The 24434-nt window shown below is 38.1% G+C and overlaps 2 protein-coding genes and 1 long non-coding RNA gene across 4 annotated transcripts; all 3 read left to right on the top strand.

Moving 5' to 3' along the window:
* Positions 1-5440: 5440 nt before the first annotated feature.
* LOC114557975 (uncharacterized) lies at positions 5441-6324 on the top strand. The gene is made up of 3 exons (XR_003692876.1): positions 5441-5548; positions 6037-6116; positions 6249-6324. It is a non-coding gene; the product is annotated as an uncharacterized LOC114557975 (long non-coding RNA).
* Positions 6325-6993: 669 nt separating this feature from the next.
* Positions 6994-18946, top strand: hcst (hematopoietic cell signal transducer). 2 transcript variants are annotated; one of them, XM_028581776.1, is made up of 7 exons: positions 6994-7012; positions 16745-16830; positions 17149-17252; positions 17771-17847; positions 18006-18026; positions 18213-18347; positions 18616-18946. In XM_028581776.1, the coding sequence occupies exons 4-7, from the start codon at positions 17802-17804 to the stop codon at positions 18657-18659; spliced, it is 246 nt and encodes an 81-aa protein (XP_028437577.1). In that variant the 5' UTR covers positions 6994-7012; positions 16745-16830; positions 17149-17252; positions 17771-17801; the 3' UTR covers positions 18660-18946. The 2 variants fall into 2 exon arrangements, with proteins under 2 accessions (XP_028437577.1, XP_028437575.1); XM_028581774.1 differs by lacking the exon at positions 6994-7012 and adding an exon at positions 8202-8378.
* A 2140-nt stretch (positions 18947-21086) lies between these two features.
* Positions 21087-23949, top strand: tyrobp (transmembrane immune signaling adaptor TYROBP). The gene is made up of 5 exons (XM_028581343.1): positions 21087-21115; positions 23217-23237; positions 23337-23480; positions 23574-23641; positions 23756-23949. Exons 3-5 carry the CDS (start codon positions 23354-23356, stop codon positions 23810-23812), a joined length of 252 nt encoding a protein of 83 aa, XP_028437144.1. The 5' UTR covers positions 21087-21115; positions 23217-23237; positions 23337-23353; the 3' UTR covers positions 23813-23949.
* Positions 23950-24434: the final 485 nt, after the last annotated feature.

Here is a 24434-nt window from a genome sequence, read left to right as displayed (position 1 = left end):
TGACTAATTCTCTGGTCTATGTAATGTCAGAAAAAAAAGGATAAACAATTCACAATTTCTTAGAGCCCAAAGTTCAAAAACGCAAAAGGTATTTACAATTCTATAAAACAAAAGCTGCAAATTATCGATTTTTTAGCTCTCTCTCACTCTTTGTAGTTAAGAATCACTAAATATGTCTAGTAGAAAAATAAATAACAGAATAGATGGTAATGGAAAGTGTAAGTGTTAGAGTCTTGTTTACTCTCACTGGAGTATATTAACATTTTACTTCTCACAAAGAAGGGCTTTGCTTTATGAGAGAATGAGTGAGAGAATAACATGTGGATGAATCTGCCAGCTCACTTTCTCCCTGGTGGCTTTTTTTTTATCAACATCAAATCCATTATACTATAAGCATGTTTTCCCCCTGCTGATAAAATAAGTATCATTTCCATTAAACAGGTGAGAATAGGAAAAAGATATTACAAAACAGAATTCTGATGTTTCCAGCTGACACACAGGTTGTTTCCTCAAAAACTGCACCCCACACGTGAAAGATAAAGTGATATTTCCACCCTGTCTGTGGAACCGGAGTACAAAGATAAAGCTTTGAGAAACCTCCTCCATTAGGAACACAGATTGTGCGGACGTGCAAAACCAGATTAATCAGAAAACCTTTAGTATGGGATTGCCACTGCCTCATTTTTCTATGACATCTTCCTGTCTGGCTCCGTTACGCTAACAGAAAGGCAAACCACATCTTCCTGTCTTTGGTATGTCACAGGCACGTCACCTCAACACGTGAAGTCGCCTTGTGCTTTCTATTGTACCAACATGTCTATGAGGCAGAGCAGAAGAAGAACAAGAGACGTGTTCTTTTTTGTCTTTTCTTTTAAGCCTGTGAATGTTGACTGCTGTTGTGTGCCACGCAGGGACAAGACAGCTCTGTTCCCCAGAGCAAATACAAAGAGGGTTTACTTCCAAAAACAAAATATGCAAATTCCACCAGTGAGAGAGAAGTGTGTGTTCATGGGGGTTCAGCTTTCTGTCGGTTACTCGTGTCTTCACTCTCTTTCAAAATCAACGCTTCCATTTCCAGTTAAAAACCTGTCCTGAACAATAATCCATTGTGTGTGACCTGCCTGCCCCCACCACATAATAAAGGTCACTTTATCAGAATAAATGACATCAGTCAGTACATTTCAGGTTCATTTTCAGGTTCAGAAGGTGTCACTATAGTTTACTCAGTCCTGACTCATTTGATCTTTACAATAAAAGGCCAACTTTGACCTTTTTTTTTATACAGATGATGTAATGCTGCAACATGTAACTACACAATCTACACTCAGCAGCCACTGCATTAGGTACACTTGTACAATCTAATGTGATCCAATACAACAGCTTCTGCCTTTACAAAGATAACAATGGTACTGTTATGATTGACACTGTCTGAGAAGTATTACTGGAGCTACATGTTTATTATGGAGGTTGTGGTTTGCAGTGGTGTTGAACTGGAGTGCACTATATTGAGAGGTGTTCCTTATGTTTTGTCCACAGGGGCATAATAATAGAAAGACCTTTCAATATAATGCACTCCAGTACAACAACAACAATAACAACAACAACAACAACAACACCCACTGTGACCTCAATAATAAACATAGCTTAGCATAAGCCTAGTAAAAGTAGAATGCATAGCAGAGCTGTATTAGATCACAACAGATTGTACAAATGTACCTAATGAAGCGGCCAACTCTGTCTTTTACTAACACACACACACGCATGCACGCACGCACGCACGCACGCACGCACGCACGCACGCACGCACGCACGCACACACACAACTTTGGGCTGCTCTGTGCTATATTCAAATAGGAGTTGTGGAAACCCCTGGACATTGAGTCATGTGCGTGGGAGGTTGGGGATTCCGAAGACCTTTCTTATTTGGCTCACTCCGTACAGAAAGAAAGAAGCAGCGCAGAGCAGAGCCAGTTTCCTCATTTTGTGGTTGAACAGAACTCAGCAAGCACGACAAAATATTTAATCAGTCAGGCCTGTCAACCAGAGCACAAACAAAGACAGTTAAGTTGTCACGTCACACAGTTTGCTTGTCTGGCATTAATCAAAAAGGGGAAATGAAAACAAGTGAGCAGGGGTGGAGATGCATCAGGGTTTCCCCAAATGATGCCCTTACTCTTGGATTCACCAGAATGTATGCTGTCATTCAACGAAAACAAGAGAAAGGCTGATGGTATCACACAATTGTCATCAGTAACGAGGTATTTAATCTAAAATACATATTGCCCTATTGGCTAGAAAGACAGTCCATCTTTAAAACATAATTAAAGTTTACAGAGGCTTATTTCAGTCAGATTTAAGATCCAAACTCCCCCAAAAAAGTCAAAACAAAATCTATCCAATGTGTTTGTGATTGAGGGATATGTGTGTAATGTTGTAGGCTTATAAATACAATCAAAGTTTGAATGACTTTTAATTATAATGCTGCCACTAACACAATAACACATTAATAAATGTTGAAAACAAGTATGTTGTCCAGAAATGCAGTAAGTTAAAAAAAAAAAAGGAATAGTTGTCATCATCACTGTCAACATTAAAGCTGCACTCAATAAAAAATAAAAATAAAAACACCAGTGATAATACTGTTCTGCCCATATTTAAACAACAAATTAAAAGCACATGTACTCACATTTATCAAAGTGCATGTCAGAAACGGTATTGCTTTGAAATCTTCAACAGGTCGTCCTCTCGGTCACCGGTCTATTCAAAACGGGGTGGAGTGATATACAGCGCCGGAGGGATCTGTGATATTATGTTCTGTTCTGTGATGAAGTCTGACTGGCTTGTTTTCTTATGCTGCCTGCTTGTACACAGAGCACGTGGTTCCCCATCACCGCCCCCAGCTGCTCCACGCCCTCTACAGGGGAAACCACACACTCAGCGTCATGCTAAACCACGGCAGTGTAGAGAATGAAAATGAAGTGATAAACAGTTATTAACAACAACTAGTAGGCCTATAAGTACACAAATAAACACCAAGGTACAATATGATTAGGGACAATGGTGGAAGAAGCTTTTAGATTATTTAATTTAAAGTAGGATTTCCATATGTGGAAATCATTTATTTATTTTTTTAACCCTTTGTGTTGTCTTCTCGTCGACCATGCAACTTTTTGTTTTTCTGGGTCAAAATGTAAAATTTTAACTTTTTTTTTTCTTTTGTCGCTATTCCCGCTATTTTTCTGATGTTTTTGTTGATTGTTGCTGCGCTTCTTTTTTTTCATCGTTCCATTATATAGCCTATATTTTTTTCAAGTGCTATAAAATTGACTAAAACACCCAAATTCAATAAAAGTAGTGAACTGATCATATATTTTACTTGTGAAGAGCGTTTCATTGACGTTATTGATTTTGACAATTTGGCAATTTTCTAATTTTGCAGTTGATGAATATTAATAGCAAAGACTAAAGGGAAAAAAACATGAGCATATTTATGTGTGGGACTTAGTTTGATTTAAAATCACACTGCATTATTAGTTATTTTAAATAAAAGATTTTATTTGAAATATCAATTTATGGTAGACCTATGATCCTCATATCAGTCACTGTGGTCACAGATTGTAGCCATCCTAACATTTGTAGCCTTTACTGAGAGACTACCTTTTCAAAATTAAGAAGGGACTAGTTTTAGGAAGCATTTTCAGGAAATTAAAGGGATAAGCAAATTGTTGCCAAGGTTTTTGTTCACAGAGTAAGATGTATATAGCTTTGTATGGGTATGTGTACATATGCATCATGTGTTTTGGCATTTTTGGCACACTTCTACCTCAGCCTATATACTGCACACAGACAACTCACACATCTCATTCAACCATTTCACAAGCTGAAAAAAGGGTCGTGACATGGGTCAGAGGGTATCAGAGGTCATAAATGACTGTGACAGTTTGTCTAAATCTCATTTTTAAATCCGTTTTGACTTGTTTTTTTTTATATGGGGTGCCAACCAGGTCTCTCTCCTGACATTTAAGATAGTCTTAGTATAGTTTAAGGTTTAGGGCAGTTATATTTTGTATGTTTAGTTTTGGATCTAGGTCGAACCACACAAGCGCGCACATATAAAAATGTACACCCTATACACATTAAACAATCAAAAAGATAAACCCAACAAAACACAACGCACATTCCAAGGTTCAATTCAAATGTTCATATATTTAACACAAAGGTAAGCCAAGCACAAGAAAGAAGTGTATTGTCCAAATTTCCAAAAATAGAGAAATCCAAAATAGAGCAATCCACAAAAGAAAATCCAACAAAAAGAAATCCGCCTCAGGTTTTCTTAGTACTTAGTTCAGTTTTAGAGCACAACAAGTAATTGGTCAGTTCCAATACAGTCTTGAAGTCTGCTCGTGGTGCACAGAAATAAACAAAAATAAAGACACTTTCAAGGTAAAGTAAAAAGGTTTTATGATGTGGGAAAGCAGCTGATTTGGGCATGTGGTCATGTGATGGTTGCCAATCAGGAAGTGATAAAAAGCTCACCAGGTGCATTCATTAGTCCCTTGCCTCTCACTGAGCGCACTCAGTTTGTGTGGATTCTCCAGGTATGAAAATGTTTGGCTGCGGTAATTTGGGGAGCAAGTACAGCTTAAGGTTGATTTCTGATTTTGGTCCCACTAGGTTAATAGCCAGGCACTAGTGGTGGGCAGATTGAGGCTTCGTGAAACAATGAAACCGTTGAAGCAAATGTGCCATATTGTGTCGAGGCTTCGAAACAATCCGACACCCGTCTCAACGATGACACCTAGTGGTAACTTGCAGGCGTTGATCTAAAACAACCTTGACGAGCCATTTTTTATTATTGTATTTTTCTAATATGTGAAGCTTGTAACCTGTAGGCTCCTCACTGTGCATAATGTTATTTTGGTCATGAAAAAAGAATATTAATAAAAGAAATCAAGCCACAATGTCTCAATTCTTTATAGATTTTTATTCAAAAATATGAATGTCCCAACAGTTTATTATATTTCAATCCTAATTATCTATCTATATCTATATATCTATCTATCTGCGTATCTATGTATGCATCTACCTATCAATATGTTAATGTGTCACTATGTATACTCTGTTTGTCTCTAGCCTATGAGTCAATGTGTAAATTTAAATGTAAGCCTAAATATAACTAAACAACTCGCACTATGAATGTCACTATATCACCAAAAATCCGCTATCTCAAAATCAAACTCCTCTCACAAAAACCCACGAGGTCAAGATGCGTTGACTTCACTTTTATACTGATGTGCGATTGTGTGTTCCCGACCCTGTCAATCAAACGCTGATTCATGCCACCTGTTGAAACACTTGTGAAACACTCCGATGTTTCATTTAGCCGTAGTCACGTGGCATGGGTGTTTTGAATCACGCTTTGAATCAGTGTTTCGAAACATCTGCGCTTCGGGATCTCGACAAAGCTTCGGAACGTCAGTTTCACTTCAGCCATCCCTACCAGGCACAAGTTCCCGTCCTTCACAGAGTGAACTGGGGCAGATTGACGGTAATGCCTATCAGCTGTTTTAGCCATGTGGTAGCAATTAATATTTCAGCTAAATGTTACCCTTTTTGTGTTGCTTATGCCACCGCAAGCTATGCGCTGCTTTTATAGAATGTTTTTCAACTTGTAGTTTCTATGTTTCAGTTTACTACTGACAAATGAGCTGCTGTGGCTGTAGAGCTCCGGAAAATACTCCTTCTCCCGCATTAACTGTGCTATAGGAGTTTGTGTCCTTGCAAAGTATTTTTCCTGTATTTTACTATTAATGTGCTAATAAATTATTTGCAAGACACTTTGTGACTGGCCACTAATTTGTTTTCTCAAAGGGGGTCCAGTCACTGTTTTCTACGGTTATTTTACCATTTTGTTTCTTTTGGTTATTTGCCTTGGTTGATTATTTTCTTGTGATTTAATTTACAAGTGGTCTTTAGATATACTTTTTATGGAAGTTTTGACATAGGTTTCTCTCCTCAATTGATGTATGCTCACAGCTTGATCCTGTACAAGGCTGGGTCCGTGTCGACAGACTGCCTCCTCGTGGTGAGACTGCAAGGGTTGACACTCTGTTACGGTGTGTATGTAGCCTCGACACTGTAGATTTTGTAGTGACTTGGATGATATTTTGTAGTGAATCGTGTAGAAATAAGTGTGTAGTGCATGTCCTTATCGGTGCTGGGCCTTCTGTCTCCTCTGTCTCCCGCAGTCGTCTCCCGGAGTGGTGTGTGCGTGCCGACCCGACCTTCCTACTTTGAGGAGAGCAGAGGTGTCAAGTAACGAAGTACAAATACTTCGTTACCTTACTTAAGTAGAAATTTTGGGTATCTATACTTTACTGGAGTAATTATTTTACAGCATACTTCTTACTTCTACTCCTTACATTTTCACGCAATTATCTGTACTTTCTACTCCCTACATTTTAAAAATAGCCTCGTTACTCATATTTCAGTTCGGCTTGTTTTCATTCCAGCTCGTCAGTCATCGTTCAAAAAAAACACACAAAAAACCTATCCAAATCGCTCCATCCGGAGAGAGTGAATTTGATTCTGGTTGGATGAGAAGTATAAACATAGCTATTCCGACACCCTATTGGTTTGTACGCGATCCATAACACCTGTACAGACCCGGTGCTAATCGACACCGTGCCTTAACGACCATTATCTACCGGACCGAATAGCAACACGGATTTCGGTGCCTTAGGTGCCTGCGCGATGCTCAAAACGGACGTTAGAGGGAACTGAACATCGCCGCCGCGGGACGCTAGTCAACACTACAGTTGGAAGCAGGTTAGCCTAGCGTTAGCTAGAAGATGGAGTAAACATGATAAAATGCTGAGATCTAAACGGTGTAAAAGTGTGTCTATATTTCACTGGAGAGGAGTCTGACACCAGACTGTAGCTGCCGTTGTCTGAAAAACACAGAAGCGATGTAGCCTACGTGTCACCTTTTTCAGCCCTTCTGAGTTTGCAGGTATGATTTTAATATACTGTAACATTATTATAGTCATATGATTTTGTCCCTGCGTTTTAGAGTTAAGCTGTTGTCCTTAATGGCATTTCCCCCTTACATCAGGGGTCTTGAACGTTTTTTAAGCCAAGGACCCCTTAATTTAAAGTAAGATGTAGCAGGGACCCCCTACATATTGTATGAAATTAAGTTGCATATTAAACTGGGCCTACAATAACTGTTAGGGTAACCTAAAGCCTTCTTACATACGTTTTTTCATAAGCTATTAAAATATTAATTGTTGGCATGATTTTATAAGTCATATTTTAATGTTACATATGTGGTACAGTAAATCTAGGATTAACTGTATCTGTGGGCTGATATCTTAGTGACTACCTTACCTATAGGCCAGTAAGCCTATCATCAGTGGGAATTTATATTTGCTAATACTATGTTGGAATTATGTTAAGGCATTTTATTTTTATTTTTTTTATTTTTAAAGACTCAAAAATGTACAATAATTTGGAGGCCCCCCTGCAATGACTCTGAGGACCCCCTGTTGAAGATCTCTGCCTTACATTACTTTTACTTTTATACTTTAAGTAGTTTTGAAACCAGTACTTTTACACTTTTACTTAAGTAAAAAGCTTGGGTTGATACTTGAACTTCTACAAAAGTCTTTTCAAACCCTAGTATCTATACTTCTACTTGAGTAATGAATGAATGAATGAATACTTTTGACACCTTTGGAGGAGAGTAAGACCACATGTATCTGCCATCTAATTTATTGTTTTATTATTCTGTCAAATTGCCATTTTAATTGGAAATCTTTTAAACTCTTTGTAATAAAACAAACTTATTTTTGTACAATATTTGCCTCGTAAATTGTCCCTTATTACATTAATATAGTAAGGGTTCCTCCTAACCCTCAATAGGAGGTGGCGTTGTCAGGTTTGAAAGGTTTTATGTTGCTCCGGCACTACATTGACTTACAACGTTTATACCAGTCAGTCAAGTAGTCAGTGCAGTCAGTCCGTGAATCCAGTCCGGAGTTTAGCAGGAGTTTTGGGTGAAGACCGCTGTCGGTGAGCGGCTGAGAGGTGAAAGTGAAGTGATCCGGAGTTTTAAGGTAGGCCGTTCAGTGAGGAGCTGTCAGTGGCGATTTAGGCGAACAACGTTTTTAAGGGATTAAAACGACCTTAACTGAATCTGCCGCGCAACTGAGCTGGAGCTCCGCCGACCCAGTACACTGCTTCCCTTCCGACACGTTCCACTGAATCCAGGAACCAGGAGGTGCTCTCCGTCTCCCCCGGTCTCACACACCTGGACAGAACAGCTCATCAGTCCTGAAGGGGCGGTTCCACTGCACTAAAACAGCTGACTGAAACTGGTGATTACCTCAAAGTTGTCACATGATGAACCAATCAATCGGCTCTTCTCCTAGGCACCTTGGTGTTTTTATGGACAACACCTTTGTTATTGTTCAAAGTGTGTGTTATCATTTAGAGCAGACACTCAGTTTATCAGAGGGTTTGTTATACAAGGCTGCATTACAGAGCATTTTAATGACTGTCGTGAAGGTTGTGGAGAGGAACAGAAACCAGTCTCTCCAGGCAAGTATGAGCTCTTATCCTCTGGCAGAAGATAGGGTACCCTAATGTAAACTTAACATTTCTAAACTATAGGTCTATTCGGACATACCTCAATTAAAACTTTAAATGTTGCTTGAGGCTGCAGGGGTTGTGGAATAGCTTCATGATATAATGTGTTGCTCGTCACTGTTTGTGAAAGATGAGCAATGGATTGTGGCTGTCTGATGTGCTTCAGTCTGACTACATATCACTTTGTGATAAGCTGTACGATAAAACAATATGTCAAGTGTTGTGTGAAGCATTTGAACTCAAGGCAAATATCACTCTGGGGACAATGTATCATCTGCAAAGTGGTCTCCCTGATTTGTAAAGATTAAAACGTTGTCGTAGGACTATAGAAAACACATCGTTGGAAAGGTCGCAACCTCGACAGTAACATATGTCAGTCTGAAGAGGATACATTAATCCTGCTTTGAAATATTGACCTGAATTCCGTTTCAGATTGCCGCTGCCGGCCAAGCAAACAATACATGAGACAAATACATGAAACTGTATTTTATTATCTTTATTGTTTAAATCCTCGATGCAACGTTAGACAAAAACATCAATATTACGAATATTATGTATTTTTTTTTTATCTTATCCGCCAAGCGGTACGTATTACGTCAGTTCTGGAGTATTCTGCAGATTTTTTAAATGTTATACAGTCTATGGTTTTGCACCATTATATTATTAATAATATACAGTCAATGGTTGTAACTTACTGGAACAAAGCTGAGCAACGTGTTGTTGCTGGTGACCAAACCACTGACTATATGTACATTGAAGGGATACTGGCGTTAAAGACCCTCTGATCGCTGCCCGATTCTTTGTAATGAATGCCCGCATTGCATTTCGGGATATCAGCTCAGATCATACCGTAATATAATATTTCACCGGTAATAAGACCGAAATAATATTAAAATAAAGAAATGAATACCATGATAACATCTAAATAAATGTTGATAGATGTAGCGTTATACAAAATAGACCAAAAATAATAACATTAAAAGAAATACATATAAACCATAATAAGATCTTGTGATTAAATGTTGATTAAAATAGCTGTTATTGGGCTATAAATAACAATAAGCTGTGACAGATTTAGAGTTAAGTGGGGGGCGAGTTTTTTCTTTCATCTATATCCGACAAAAGGGATTAACATGAATGTCTATCTGACGGACCCCCCCATCGAAAAATAACGCAACAGGTATCCCTCTTTCGTTGAAACTTAACGGCAGGGGTACTTGGCCATGCATCAGACATTTGACGAGTAGGGAGTGAGACTGTGTTGGTTCCGGCAATAAGAAACTTTAACAAATGAGATGTTTGGTGTTATCTACAATAATGTATCATATTTTATAAGATGATCTCATGTTTATGTTCTATGGGTAAAAAGTTAGTTAAAATAACTTACTTTAGCTGTCAAGTTAATGTAACGGAGTTAAAAGTGCCTCTAAGAAACACAATAGAAGTGATCAAGTAGAGGGTCTCAAAATCAATAAATCCATACTTCCATCAATGAATCCACTTTGCATTCAATGCAATGTTGCAATACTAAATGACAAACAATAAATAATTATTTATCTTCAGTATTGTTTTGTATATTAATAAAAAAGACACGACTAACACAACATAATAAAACAACAAAGTATACATATAGCCTACTTTATTTATAACATAAAAAGTCAAATCAGGCTTCCTTTTCTTACCCCAAAAGGAATATACATACTTCCAATGAAAACTTTAACTTAATCAGTATAAAGTCTTCATTTTATGTTTATTAACTTAGCTTATTAATCATGAGTGAACATATACTTTACTCCTTTGTTAACACAAATGTTTCCATAATTAAACTAAATATGTTCAGCTTTAGAAAACATACATACTTGTTACACTATATATTAATGTACCTGTCAATCAATATGAGATCGAGAGCAGTTTCCACTCCTGTGTTTTGAATTTTGATAGTTGCTACTGTTTTGTTTATTTGGCTCGCATGTTGTGTGTTTAGTGAAGTCTATTTTCCTTTCGGTACCACAGCCCCACAGGAAGCTCTGTGTCACCTAAAAAACATCAACATCCAGACATCATATGGAACACAGTGATGACTCTTTTTTTAACCAAATGACTAAAGATTTTAGTGTCTGTCTGCTCCACAAATCATTGCCAAACAACATGCGTAGAAATATAGTGGCATAATCCAAATTTTAAATAAAATGCAGCCGAGACAAAGGAATTAAAAGGGTAAATGGAAGAAAGATAGATAACCAGATAAGAAATTAGATAAACTAATATACCATGTGAAGGGTGAAATATGTTCTGAGACTTTTATTTAATTTTCTTTTATGAAAATCTTGAAATGTTGACGAGTTCTGATAGCCTCAGGTCCTCAGTTTGTTTCAAAGGTGAAACATAGACACGTAACCCTTATCTTACCAACTGGGGTACCCGCAGAAAGTTTAATTTTTGTCAAATCTCACAGGTGCTTTATTCATCATTCAGATTTTTTTTCATATCTTTGTCAATCAATTTGTTACAAATGACTTAATATCATTACTTATGAATATCAAAATATATCAAAAAGTGTCAAAATTTGAATGACTGTGGGATTATTTTATTTTGTTTATTTAAAAATGACTGGTTGGTTTTACCATGTAAATATAACACAAATATATTTACATACAATTACTGAACACTAAATGATACAAGAATCAAAGGATGGTAGATAAGCTTTAATACTAATGTGGATTGGGATAAAAGCTGCAATTTGTAGGTTATTAAAGAAAAGTATAAACTTAATATGCAAATTAACTGTAACTTTCCTAAAATAATGATTATCTGTTTGTTTTTCAGATGACATTAATTACATAATGTTTTCCGAAGAAATAAGTAAATTTTCTTACAGTAATTTATTCATGGGGAACCCAATCGGTATCCTTGTATGTAAAATATGTTGGTAGGATGAGGGATCAGGGATCTAAAAGAACCATAAATTTAAAACATGTCAGACATCAGAGGTGGAAGAAGTACTGCAATCTTTTACTTAAAGATGCAGTGGGTAACAAGCTAACCATCGCAAAGTGTTGTGCTAATGCTGGGAACAGGCAAATTGTATCTTTATAGTTGTATCCATATGATGTGACAGACTTAGGTTAATATTTCACCAGATTATTGTTAAATAGCAATACGGAAAGTTATCAGTTCTCATATGTTTGCACCAGTGTTGCCAAGTCCGCTTATTATAAGCGACTTTGGGCTTGTTTGTCTGTAAAGTTGCTTACAAATATTGGTAGTCACGGGTCATTTTTTTTGGGCTTGTTTCTAAAGTGTAGTTGCTTATTTGGGCTTGTTCCCAGCTCCATAATAAGTTGTCAAGCAGATATTTTCTATATGTTATTTAAACGTAGGAGTTTGTCTTGCCTGTTCCCTCTGTCCCTCCCCTTTCCCCATACAAACAGGAGACAGCAGAGTTTTTTCCCACCCACATCCTGCTTCTAATTGGCTCTGACCCAGATGGCAACGAGTACTAGCCAATCAGAGGCAGAGCGGGGCAATCTGTTTTTTTCTGTTTGGGAAAACGTCAGTGAGTGACGTTTAAATGAAAATATGCGTGAGTCGCGACTGTCTATGGTCGCGACTGATGGTGAATGGACTGTAGGAGAAAGGAGTAAAATAATTGATTCAACCTGTCGTGGGTTGAATCAATAATGGTGCGTTCTTTTTGTCTTGTAATCGCGACTAGTAGCTTGAGTGTGACGTCACATCCATGTCGAAAAACGAATAACCGCGGGTTGTTGCGTTCTTTTTGTCACACAATACTACGAGTCGGAGAAAAGATGGATTTTTGTAACATTTTTAGTAACATTTAGGATTCTATTCACCCAGTTATTGACATATTACACAAATATATTTCACAGTTTGATACATGAAAATTACGTTTTGATTAACGTTAACGTTAGGCTACTGTTCTGCTTTCTGCTCAAGACTCGGCTTAAAGCCATTGTTGTCACATAGCAACCGAGCGTCTCTAGCCAATTTCAGCTGCACAAGCTACAAAATAACTAATTAGGCGGTATTTAACTCCTAATAAGACTGTAGAGACATGCCTATAGGTAGCAGTATACAGTGCTATGTGTACGACTTCTTTATTTGTTTACAACAAAGACAAAAGTGCTTAAAATTGTAGAAAACCACAATGTTTACTACGTGTGATGCACGACGTAGCTATCTTTGAAAGTGAACTCGGGGTCCTCTGAGTTCAGACGACTTGACGAGTCGTATATTTGACCTCGGTGGCGTTCTTTTTTAAACTTCGGGTTTGTAACTCCGGAAAACGACTCGTAAATTGACTTCGGTGGACAAAAAGAACGCACCATAATTTCTCCTGTTTCTGGGTTATAGTTATTTAAAAATGGGACCTTCTGCAGTCCCTGCAATAATAAATAAATAATTTGTGAATTCAGGATGATATTTATTTGTGTGTGCAAATTTTAATTATTAGAGGTTTACTGCGTATACAATGTAGGCTACTTGGTACATCATTCTATATTGATATCCCATCAGTTTTCTAATGTTAAAAGGTGGTTTAACTCCCTCTTGTGGTCATTGTCCTGAAGCTCTGGGGAGAAAAATAAATAAACTACCGTGTGTACAGTTTTGCAAAACTGTCCACATGGATGTAAATTGACAATCTGTACCCACAGTTTAAAATCCGTCCCCACGGATTGTAAAACCATGCACACAGTTTATTTATTTTTCTCTTCCCGGAACCAAGGGGCTTCGTAGAAAAAGTTGCTTGTTTTCATAGGCCTGGTTGCTTATTTGTCTCGCAAGATCTGGCAACACTGGTTTGCACCATGGTTGGTGTATTAACTTTCAATATAGATGTTTCCCTCAAACTTTGAACACTGAAAAATGTAATGCATGATGAGGTTGGGCTTTATTGCCAGTTAGTAACACAGGCAACATGTATTCTTTGGTGCAGATACCACAATGTTGAAAAATACAGTTCTTCAGATTGCATTGCAGTAGACCCCATAAAAAAAACTGATTTTGATACTGTACTGTATGGATGGTAGCTACAGGACATGCTTTGAATTCATAAGATTTAACAATATGTCATGGTTGTATGTTTCTGTATATGTTCGTTTCCTGGTTTATTTTGAAGTCTCTGGTTTTCTGTCTTGTCTGGTCTAATTTTACTTCCTGTCTTTAGTTTTCCCGCCATTGTGATTGTCTTATGTGTATCACCTGTGCCTTGTTTGCTCGTTACCTCCTGTATTTAGTCTCCGTCTTTCGTTTGTCTGTTGTCAGGTCATTGTATTTGTTTGGAGTGTCTGTGTCATTGATCCTGTTGGTCTTGTTTTTGGCCTGCTGTTCCTTTTGTTTGTTGGATTTCATTGAAATAAATCCTTGAGCTTACTTGTGTGTCTGCTATCTTGCACTTGGGTCCCACATCCCCTGAAACTCCTGACAGAATGACCTGACCACAGCAGACCCAGCAGAGAGGCTTATTTTCTGGTGGGTTCCCAGTTTTTGTTTTGCTGCTCCAAACCGATCTGGACATGGAGCCTGCACATGCTGTGTCAGAAGAACTATGTGACTTACTTTTTGACCTGGTGGAGCTGAAGACCTTGTGGAAGGAGGCTACCAGTGAGTCCCTTAAGGAGTTCATTTTGTTGGAAGCTCGTGAGAAGGTGTCGAAGAAACCTTGACTTCATGACTCTATTCCTGACTGGGCTAAACGTTTTCTTTCCACTCCAACTCCTCCACCAGCAAATTTTGTGTTTTTGTAAGCCTGATAGCTCCACCAAGGCTCCTCAAGTTTTTGGCCTACTACAGTGCCAGCTAGCACTCACTAGCCTGCCTGCTTCTCGGCCTGCTAGCATTGTGGCTACAGGTTCTGTTTTTGACCCCACCTGCCCCTTTGCCCACTTCGCCCAGTCCTGTCTCTCTACCTGGAGGAGGGCCAGAAACTCATGACTTTGTTTCAGTATTTGTCTGTTAAAAAGACTGAGGAAGCCGAAGCAGCCAGCCTTCCAGCTGGAAGGGAAAAGCCTAGTACAGCAACCCCTGACCTCCTGTCGGTCAGCTCATCAGCTACCCATTCAGCAGATATCCCCGACTACAAGCAGTCTTTTGAGGGTACTCTCCCGGCTATATTTCCTGGGAACTGTGGAGGCCGCAAGATAGGACATGGGCGATATGGGTCCCGACGCCATTTCCCGCTTCAACCTCTTCAGCTCAGAGCCCGTGCTGTCCAGTGAGCCAGAGCCTGAGCTGACCTGTGTACCTGAGCTGACCGGTGTTCCAGACCCTCTGCTGACGTGCAGCCGCCCTGAACCTACGTTGACCGTTCGCCCAGAGTCTGCATCTCCTGACCTCCCAGAGTCTGTCATGGTTGTATGTTTCTGTATATGTTCTGTTTCCTGGTTTATTTTGAAGTCTCTGGTTTTCTGTCTTGTCTGGTCTAATTTTACTTCCTGTCTTTAGTTTTCCCACCCTTGTGATTGTCTTGTGTTTCACCTGTTGTATCACCTGTGCCTTGTTTGCTCGTTACCTCCTGTATTTAGTCTCTGTCTTTTGTTTGTCTGTTGTCAGGTCATTGTATTTGTTTGGAGTGTCTGTGTCATCTACCCTGTTGGTCCCGGTGTTTTTGTTTTTTGCCTGCTGTTCCAGGACACCTTTTTGTTTGTTGGATTTCATTGAAATAAATCCTTGAGCTTATTCGTGTCTGCTATCTTGCACTTGGGTCCAACATCCCCTGAAACTCCTGACACAATACAGTGTTAGGGACAGATCAGATGGCCAGAGACTTGAAACTTTACTTGGACTCGTGGAAAAAGACTTGAGACTTGACTTGAACTTGCCCCTCAAAGACTTGAGACTTGACTTGGTCTCAAGCTCAAAGATTTAAGACTCAACTTGGACTTTCAAAAAATTACTTGTGAACATCTGTTGAAAAGAGAGCTGAGCCAGAAGGCAAAGCTCTTGATCTACTGGTCATTTTTCGTTCCTACCCTCACCAATGGTCACGAAGGCTGGGTCATGACGAAGATGGATGATTTCAATTGTCATCTGTAACTCAGATGTAATATACTGTGACCACGCAGGCATGTCATTTATGTTGGTTTAGATCACTTAATATTAATACATAACTTTGCCTCAGTTACTACTAAGTTATTATTGCTAGCGTGATAACATTATGGTCCTGTCCTACTGATTTACACTGTATCAAAACATCCTTTCTACCTGTATGCGTTGGTCGCATTATCATTGTCTTATCGTGTATTTTGTCACTCTGAGTAACTTTAAGAGTTCAGTTGCTAGTCATGACGTTTTTGGAAGTACAGAAATTGTGTTTGTAGTGCAAGTAACTGAATGCCTTTCTGTATTTGGCCTGTCTTGCTACCCTGACATGGTCACTCACAACGTTGGGCATTTTTTTTTTTAGAGGCCCATTTACGATATAGAAAGGAAACTATACACTGGAATATTTCCGTAAGGGCCTTTCACATATTGACAAACGTTGATTTGTCATTCAAGATAGCATATTCGTCCCATAGGGTTACAATGTAGAGTCATCTGACGATGGTATCCAATATGGCGCCCATGATTTGAGTTGGCCAAACTCTCTAATATACGGCTCTGCTTTTAAACTCATAGTGCCACCTAGTGGTCCACATGTGTAATTTTTGGTTTGTCAGGTATGTAAGGCATTGTACATCTACCCTGTAAATTTGAAGTTGCTCACGCACACAAAGTGAATCCAAACGTGGTTCCAATAGGCCACGCCCCTTTTGACGAATCAGTATACCATTGTAGGCGTGGCCTCAGGAGTGGCCCTAGATGGTACTATCCAAGATTTTGTAAAAGATTAATGAGCCCTTCATGAGATATAAACTTTTTGTACTTGTACTGCTCCTAGTGGCCAATCTTTGCAAAATTTGTTGGCGACCCTCAGTGTCATGCCAAACAGGAATCTAAAGTTTCTCCTTGATAGCATTTAATTTGGCAGAGAAATGCAAAAGTTTGTGTTTCCGTAGATTCCTACAGAAATTTGTTTGTACGTAATTTGCAAATTTTTTAATTGATAAAAATAATTTTGATAACTTTTTGTCAGGTCGGTCTGGGGATGCCATGTGCCAAGTTTCGTACAGATTTGATGCACAGCCTAGGAGGAGATTCCTATATATCGCGATATTTCAGGTCTAGGTGTCCATGTTTATGCTAATACTTCTGTACATTTACTTAAGTACAATTTTGAATGCAGGGCTTTTTCTTGTAACAGAGTATTTCTACAATGTAGTATTTACTTAGGCTAATTAAAAAATCTGAGTACTTCTTCCACCACTGCTGAATTGTGTATTTTATTTAATTATTTTGATGGATTACATAGATTAACATTACATTTCATTTACTATCCGTGTATGCTATTCTGTTCTATTACTCTACTGATGGTAGCAGAGTACATTATAATCAATTCAAATCTGCCAACCCACATTGAGTTTCCATAAATACAAACAGGAAGGAAGAAAATCTGACGTCAGCCCTCAAAAGTGAAAACTAAAGGGAAACGGCGTCACATCAACATTTAGATTCCAGACAGCAGGTCAGCCCGAGAAGCGCAGGTATGAGGCTCTTATCTCACACCGACTTTTTCTTCCTAATCCCAACTTTTAACCATTCATTAATTTTGATGTCTCTGTCAAGTCACAACAAAATGATTTTGTATGTAGTTTTAGATTAAAGATATACAACCAGAATATCTGGTGAAAGTTTGTTCTATTCAACAGTCTGTAAATACAGATTATGTCACATAAAATGCAGTTGACAGAGCTTAATCTTACGATATTGCGATGATTTTAGAGAGCTCATTTAAGGATTTGGTAATTATTTTCTTATTTCTTTTTCTTATATCTTTTTGTCAAATGCCTTCCCCATAAACGTGTGACTCATTGTGAAAAAGGAGTTCTTTATTCAGTACTGCAGAATCACAAGGTCAAACCTACTGTTTCAAACCTTGATGATTTAACTTTGATACCGAAATTAAAACACAAAATTTGAAGGATATGAAATTATTGAATGCATTTCCAAATTTTTTAAACATATAGCACATGACAAAGTTTGACCTCTTTTCGTCTTTCAGAACAGTCACGACTGAGTTGACAAACTTGACAATGGCACACAGCAAATTCTTTATCGTTGTCCTATTTTTTCTGTGCAGTAAGTACATTTTCATAGCTTTGCTCTCCTGTCACACATGTATTATGGTGGTCTTATACAGGAAAATGAAACCACAGACATTTTGCTCAACGGAAACTGACAGAGGTGTTAAAAAAAACGGCAGAATCTCTCATGTTTGTTTCTTTTCTTTCTCTAAGACCTGGCTGTGGCGCTCACAGGTACCTACAATAAAAAGAAGACACACAAAACTTTGAAATTACATTTTTATAAATGTTACAATTTAGAAAAACAAGCAACACAAAAGCATACCCAGAGGACTATATCTGATGAATCATTTTTTCCACTGAGCCTTATAGTTCATCTTCCATCCCACTCTTTTCTGTGTGTCTGTCTGTGTTTGCCAGACAGCACTGTGTCCTGCTACAGGATTGAGCCGGGGACAATAGCAGGCATCATCTGTGCAGATGTGCTGCTGACCCTTATCATTGTCATTGTCACCTACCGATGTGCCAGTTTAAGGCGTCAGAAGATAGAAAATGGTGAGGCTATGTGGCTGAAATGAGTGATGTTTTTGTTGTGTTTATATCTTCAATGTCGTGTGATGGAGTGATGAAAAGGTTTTTGAGGGGCCAGCCTTTCAGATCTGCTCATGTCTTTTCATACTCCTGTTTAATTATGATGCACACATTTTTCTCCTGTTGTTAAAAACTAAACTCTCTGTGTGTGTGTGTGTGTGTGTGTGTGTGTGTGTGTGTGTGTGTGTGTGTGTGTGTGTGTGTGTGTGTGTGTCTTCTCATCTCTTCACAGCTCACAAAGTGTATATGAATGTACGGGCCAACTGCAAAAGCTAATCTAAAGATGGTGCAGTTTTTTAAGATCCTGTTTTGTAAAAAAAAAATGCCATTACAAAATTGTATAAAAGATTCATTGATTTTTTTTTTTTTTTTTACATTAAACCTTTGTTCCAATAGACACAAGTAGAGTGTCTTGCACATTTCTGCTTAGCCTTACAAGGTATGCTTGTGGTCTCCATCTATCTGCTTGGAGTTATTTTGCAAAACCTAATAAACAAGAGGTGTGTCAGACTGTTTAAACTAAATCATGTTCACCAACCTCGTAAATAAATCTCTGAATGCTTTCAAGGTTCATGTAATGTTGGCACTGTAACACCACCATACAGCACCCTCTGCAGTTGACTTTCGGTAGCACAATGCTGTATTTCAATAGGCCCTAAAGATTTTATGTAGAAATATTTTCATTATCAAAGGCTGCATTGATACGAGTGATTTCCAAAAATAGAAGACGGACCCAGTCATTTTACATGGATGTTTTACAGTGTAGCAAATGACAAATCACTGAGTTGATTATGTATTAAAATAAATGTTGATTCATTTTCAGCTTTAGCATATTAATGAAAAAAAAACATGTATAGAAGATATTTGTTAAATGGACATTCAATAGATACTATTTTTGTGCATCTGTATGTGTTTGATTGGTTTACATGCTTGTTTTCTAGGTGGGTTATCTCAAGTTTTTCCTTTTTTTCCCCTCACAAATACTTCTTCTAATCTATTTTATCATGGAGGTGACATTTGAGCAGTGTGACCTGATTTTATTTGGGGGATGTTAAATCTCGCTGTGTGTGTTGAGGTGATACTGTGGTTAAACGGCTGTCTGCCGTTTCAGTCACAAAGAACGTGTTGACCAAACCCAATTCCATATCTTTGTAATATCTGTCTGATTATCTCCTCTATAGTTGCACTGTGTTGTTTCAGTTTATGCAGCGGAAACACTTTTGGATAAATAACCCCATGTGATTTTTCAAGAGAAATTGGATTGGAAGGTTTATAGCTAACTGCCTCTTTCTTACTTTCACAAAATGTGGGAAGTTGTTGCAGTGCAGATGTGCACGAGGAATCTCCCTTAGCTTGTAATTGTTTAGAGTTAACTATTGGACTTAAGGGCAGCTTTTGACACCATTGCATTAGACAGTTAGCAGCTTAAGTCACATTTGTAAATAAATCTCCTGTCCTGTCATCAGCCCCCCATAATCTGAGTGCCTCAAGGTTAAATTCTGGGACCAATCATGCTTTCATTGTACATCCTTGCTTTCCCTGTTTCGTTGATGACACCGACACCTACCAGTTCATCTCCCTGTGAAATCCAGAAATTGCACCTCACCTGTTTGGTTTTCTAATTGATACTAAACTAATGTCCTTCAACTCTCACCTGAGGGCATCCTGCTGCTGGCCTAGATGGGTTTAAGACTATCTAAGTGCAAGGTCGCTGGTTTAAGTCCAGTTAATTCTTTATTGATCAATTATAAAATAATTCTTTATTGGCAAATCTGTAGTTAAAGTGACAGGCTAAAAAACGGAATTGTAGTGTCGTGATCATGATTAAGTAAACATTACTTCTTCATTACTTCATTATGTCCATGGCCCTTCAGATAAAGTGCTAATCTGGTCCATATTTAACATTTATAAATAAGATATGATTTATGGTAGCATATGCAGCAATCATCTTTGTAATCCCTCAAATAAAAAAATTATGTCAAGACATTTCAGGTTTAAAGACACTTAGAAGTAAGTAAAAACTTAAATTCATAAATATCCTGCTTAGGTAAGCATTGTTCTCAGGCCATACTGTTTAAGTGCCTTATGTTGTTGTGAATAAAGCAACTGTTAAAGGTCCAATATGTAATATGTGTACTGTTATAAATCCAAAAATGACACCAATGCCTCATCAGATATTAAGGAAACATGTTAAACTGAAATACTATCTTTTCTGACAACAATGCTAATTTTAGTATTTTTTCTTTGGTAGTACAGCCATGAAAGCAGCAAACAAACGAACAGGATCAACGGAGATAGATTATACATGACAGAAAAAAAAGAAAACAGCATGTTTCTAACAGTTGCATGACCAGAGACGTAACAACCCCCTGGTAAATATTGGAGATGTATTTGAAAGATGGAGACAGCTTAGAGCCCAAAAGGACGCAGAGTTGGCTTATTTTCTCCTGAACAGGTAAGCATTAGCTTCAAGCTAATTAATCACAGCTACTAGGGACGGGCATTTTTTGTCATTTCAACATTTGTGTACTCACATTGAATTATATAGCTAGAGTACCCGAGTTGGTTACTCGCAAAAACAATTGAGACATAGCCAGTAAAGTGATCCCGACTGGTCCTGGCTAACGCCGCCATGCTAACCCTGCTAACTGTTAACGTTACCGGGAGGACCAGGCAAGCAGCCCATGGCTGTTTACAGCGTGTAGCCTCTTCAGCGGCTGGAGCCAACAACGGTGAGTTATTTTAAACCACGAGAGGAGGGCTGTAAATCGGAAAGAGGGGACTGTGAGTTTGTAGCGATTGTTGCAGTAATTCTAAGCCAATGAAGTGTGTTCTGTCGGCAAGGTAGTGTTATTTTTAGCGTTTCGTATTGTAATTCTAAGCCGAGGAAGTGTGCCTGACTGGCGTGTGGAGAGGACAGTGAGGTTGTTGTGTTTTTAGCAGTTCATACTGTAATTTTAAGCCGAAAAAGTGTGTCTGTCAGTTGGTTACAGAGCGAGCACGGGCTTTTATGACAGTCAATATAGCCGGCATCTAACGTTAGCTACTCCGCTGTGTTGTGGAGTAATGTCTGGCTATGTGAGACTAGCATCCAACGTTAGCTACTCTGCTGTGCTGTGGAGTAATGTCTGGCTATGTGAGACTAGCATCTACCGTTAGCTACTCTGCTGTGCTGTGGAGTAATGTCTGGCTATGTGAGAAAAGCGTCTAGCAACCTTGTTGTGAATGCTGCGGTCTCAGCCTGGCAACCCCCGTGAACTTCGAGTCTGGGCAGGAGGGGGCGGGGGAAACGACTCTCCAGTATTTTGAATTGGTAGTGCAGTAACTATTTTAACCGCTAGCTGCCAGTATTACACACAATATTACATATTGCACCTTTAAAATGCATCTGCAGTATACTGTGTTTTGTGCAAATGTAGTTACCATAGTATCATTTTGCAAACCTACTCATTTAATTCTTAATACATTTAATTTTATGCCACCGTAAATAAAATGTTATTTATCAATGTTAAAGATGGACCAGGTCAGCACTTTATTTGAAGGGCCACAAACATGATGAAGTAATGAAGAAGTAATGTTTATTTAATTATGATCACAACACTACAATTCCGTTTTTTTCTTTAACTACAGATTAAGCACTGAAGAACACATGAACATCATTAATCAATCAGAAATAATGATGATTGAAATAACTTAACTGATGCATTAATTAACATATTGTTTCTGCATTAAGTCATGCATGAGATACTATTTAATCCTTGTACATTACTGATAGTTCAATGAATTCTGGCTTTTTCATGCATAAAGTCATGCATGAATTCATACATGTAACTTTTCACATTCATTTATTTAGTATTTTCTATGGTATCAGTTTGTTGAACACTTTGCTATATTAATAAATAAATTGTTATTCTCGTTGTGTGCTCAGTACATGCTGTACACATGCATGCATTCTATATATGTATTGTAGGTATTTAATATATTAATAAATAATAATAATAATACATATAAATATTTAATAATTTGTATTTGAACATTATTAAACAAAAGTCTTCTTGAGAAAAACAATAAAAGTGTGCTTTCATTTCACTGACAGGACATCAGCATTAGAGATAAACCTGCGGTTGTACAATAGCTCACAGACTAGGTAGCAGTGACTGTGGCCAACCGCCCTCTCTAAACCACAGGTCATGAGGAAATGCTCTGTTTGGAGATACGAAAGCATGCATTTCAGCAGAAACAGAAATGAACCTGACCTTATACAGCTCCTTATCTTGGCATTCACTTGGACGCGTAGGTTTACAGAATTAACTGTACTGTTACAAAGCCAAAAAGAAGGCCTGAATCCTCATGACCAAATGTGACAGACCAGAAGGATTTCTGTTTATATGAGACCCGTAACCCTCACATGAATAATGACATTACAGAGAAGAAACAGACACACCAGCTTCCTCTTCTCTCAGTGGACTTCCTCCTTGTCCTCCTCCTCACAGTCACATACTGACAACCCTCACACCACTGCCAGTATCGTCTGTGGACAGCTCTTCATCTGTGAAGTGTGAACCCTCCTACATCTGGCTTTCATCATCTTGTTTATGGGTGCGACGACAAAGCCATTTGAAAGAGAACAGAAGGACCAGTGGCCCTCAACCTCTCTCTTATTTCCTCCTTCGCCAAAAACCAACACAAAGAAGATGTCTGACGCTCTTTGTATTATGGGTTCATTGTTTGGTGAGAGGTATTCTATACTGTATGTGTTTTGACAGTAAACGATTGAGGCACTCTCTTAACTGTTGTTACTATCTGAGGTGTTAATAACTCTCTGTCTTTCAGGGTCGGCAGAAGGACCGCAAGGTATAGCTTTCTTAAACCTTTTTCCTGCTGTGATGCTGGAATATGATATTGTGTGTTTTGGTTTTGTGTTTCTGACACTGTGTCTTCATTCGTTCACAGACTGTGGTTCTTGCTACATGATAAATATGGTGTCTGTCATGGGCATTATTGCCTCTGATATCCTCCTGACCATCTTCATCACTATTTCTGTGTTCTGCTTTGCAAGTCACCACAAGAAAAGGAGAGAATGGGATTCTCGTGATGGTGAGCAATAACTTTGAGTTTATTGCTGCTAATTTGTGAGCATGCTTTGTGGTAATATGGCAGGTGGGGCAGTAACTTGACACTTTTTAACAGGTAAAAGAAATCTGCCATCTTCAGTATCAAAGAAAATGGCAACAGAAGTCACAGAATCTCCCTATCAGGTAAAGCAAAACTATATTGCTATTATTCAAGCTTCAAAGATACTAAATATGAAAATAGTTTTAAGTTATATATTATTTGTGTTTCCAAGATGAATTGTTTTGATATTTTTGTAGGAGTTACATGGAGTCCAATCAGATGTGTACAGTGAGCTTCGGCACTTTAGGAAGTGAAACAATGGAGCTTCAAAAAAATCCCAACAAGTCTGAAAGCTATAACTGGACAACACCACACACTCTTCTACACACTTCTTGTTTTGCCACTTATACTGCTGAAGCATTATAGGTAATAAATTACGTTATAAACATAAGTATATTTTGCATGTAAGTGATTTATTAAGTACTGTGTTGTGCTGAATGTGATGTTCTCTGCATCACATTCCTGTTTTTTGTAAACCTTAAGCTGTCTTCAAATATGTATTTCTATTTAACTGATCATAAATTAAACTACATTTTAAAACCAAAATTTAATTTTTTTTTCTGTATTTGTATTTCAGGAGATTACTTACACATTTTCACATTACAGTGAACATACGAAGACCTTAGATATTAAGAAAAAAGTGACACATTTCAGGCTCAGGTAGATTCTGTTCTAAATTGTCAAAAATAGTTGTCATGCTCATTTCTTATTTCATTTTCTGACACCAAAATCGTTGTACCAAATATCACGAGTTAGCGTCTTTAACCAGTTTCCATGAGTAAGCCGATCACAAAATTGTCAAAACCTCTTTATTTCTTATTTTTGTTCACATGATCACATCACAAAATACATGTAAACATCTAAATTTGGATGAAA

The sequence above is a fragment of the Perca flavescens genome, chromosome 6 (assembly GCF_004354835.1).
Source record: "Perca flavescens isolate YP-PL-M2 chromosome 6, PFLA_1.0, whole genome shotgun sequence".
NCBI classification, from domain to species: Eukaryota; Metazoa; Chordata; class Actinopteri; order Perciformes; family Percidae; genus Perca; species Perca flavescens.
This window is presented reverse-complemented; position numbering and strand designations above follow the sequence as displayed.

Coding starts and splice junctions, on each gene's coding strand:
- hcst (XM_028581776.1), top strand. CDS start 17,802: ATGGCACACAGCAAATTCTTTATCGTTGTCCTATTTTTTCTGTGCA. Junction 17,848..18,005: donor TGTCCTATTTTTTCTGTGCA/GTAAGTACATTT, acceptor TCTTTCTCTAAG/ACCTGGCTGTGGCGCTCACA. Junction 18,027..18,212: donor CCTGGCTGTGGCGCTCACAG/GTACCTACAATA, acceptor TGTGTTTGCCAG/ACAGCACTGTGTCCTGCTAC.
- tyrobp (XM_028581343.1), top strand. CDS start 23,354: ATGATAAATATGGTGTCTGTCATGGGCATTATTGCCTCTGATATCCTC. Junction 23,481..23,573: donor AGAATGGGATTCTCGTGATG/GTGAGCAATAAC, acceptor ACTTTTTAACAG/GTAAAAGAAATCTGCCATCT. Junction 23,642..23,755: donor TCACAGAATCTCCCTATCAG/GTAAAGCAAAAC, acceptor ATATTTTTGTAG/GAGTTACATGGAGTCCAATC.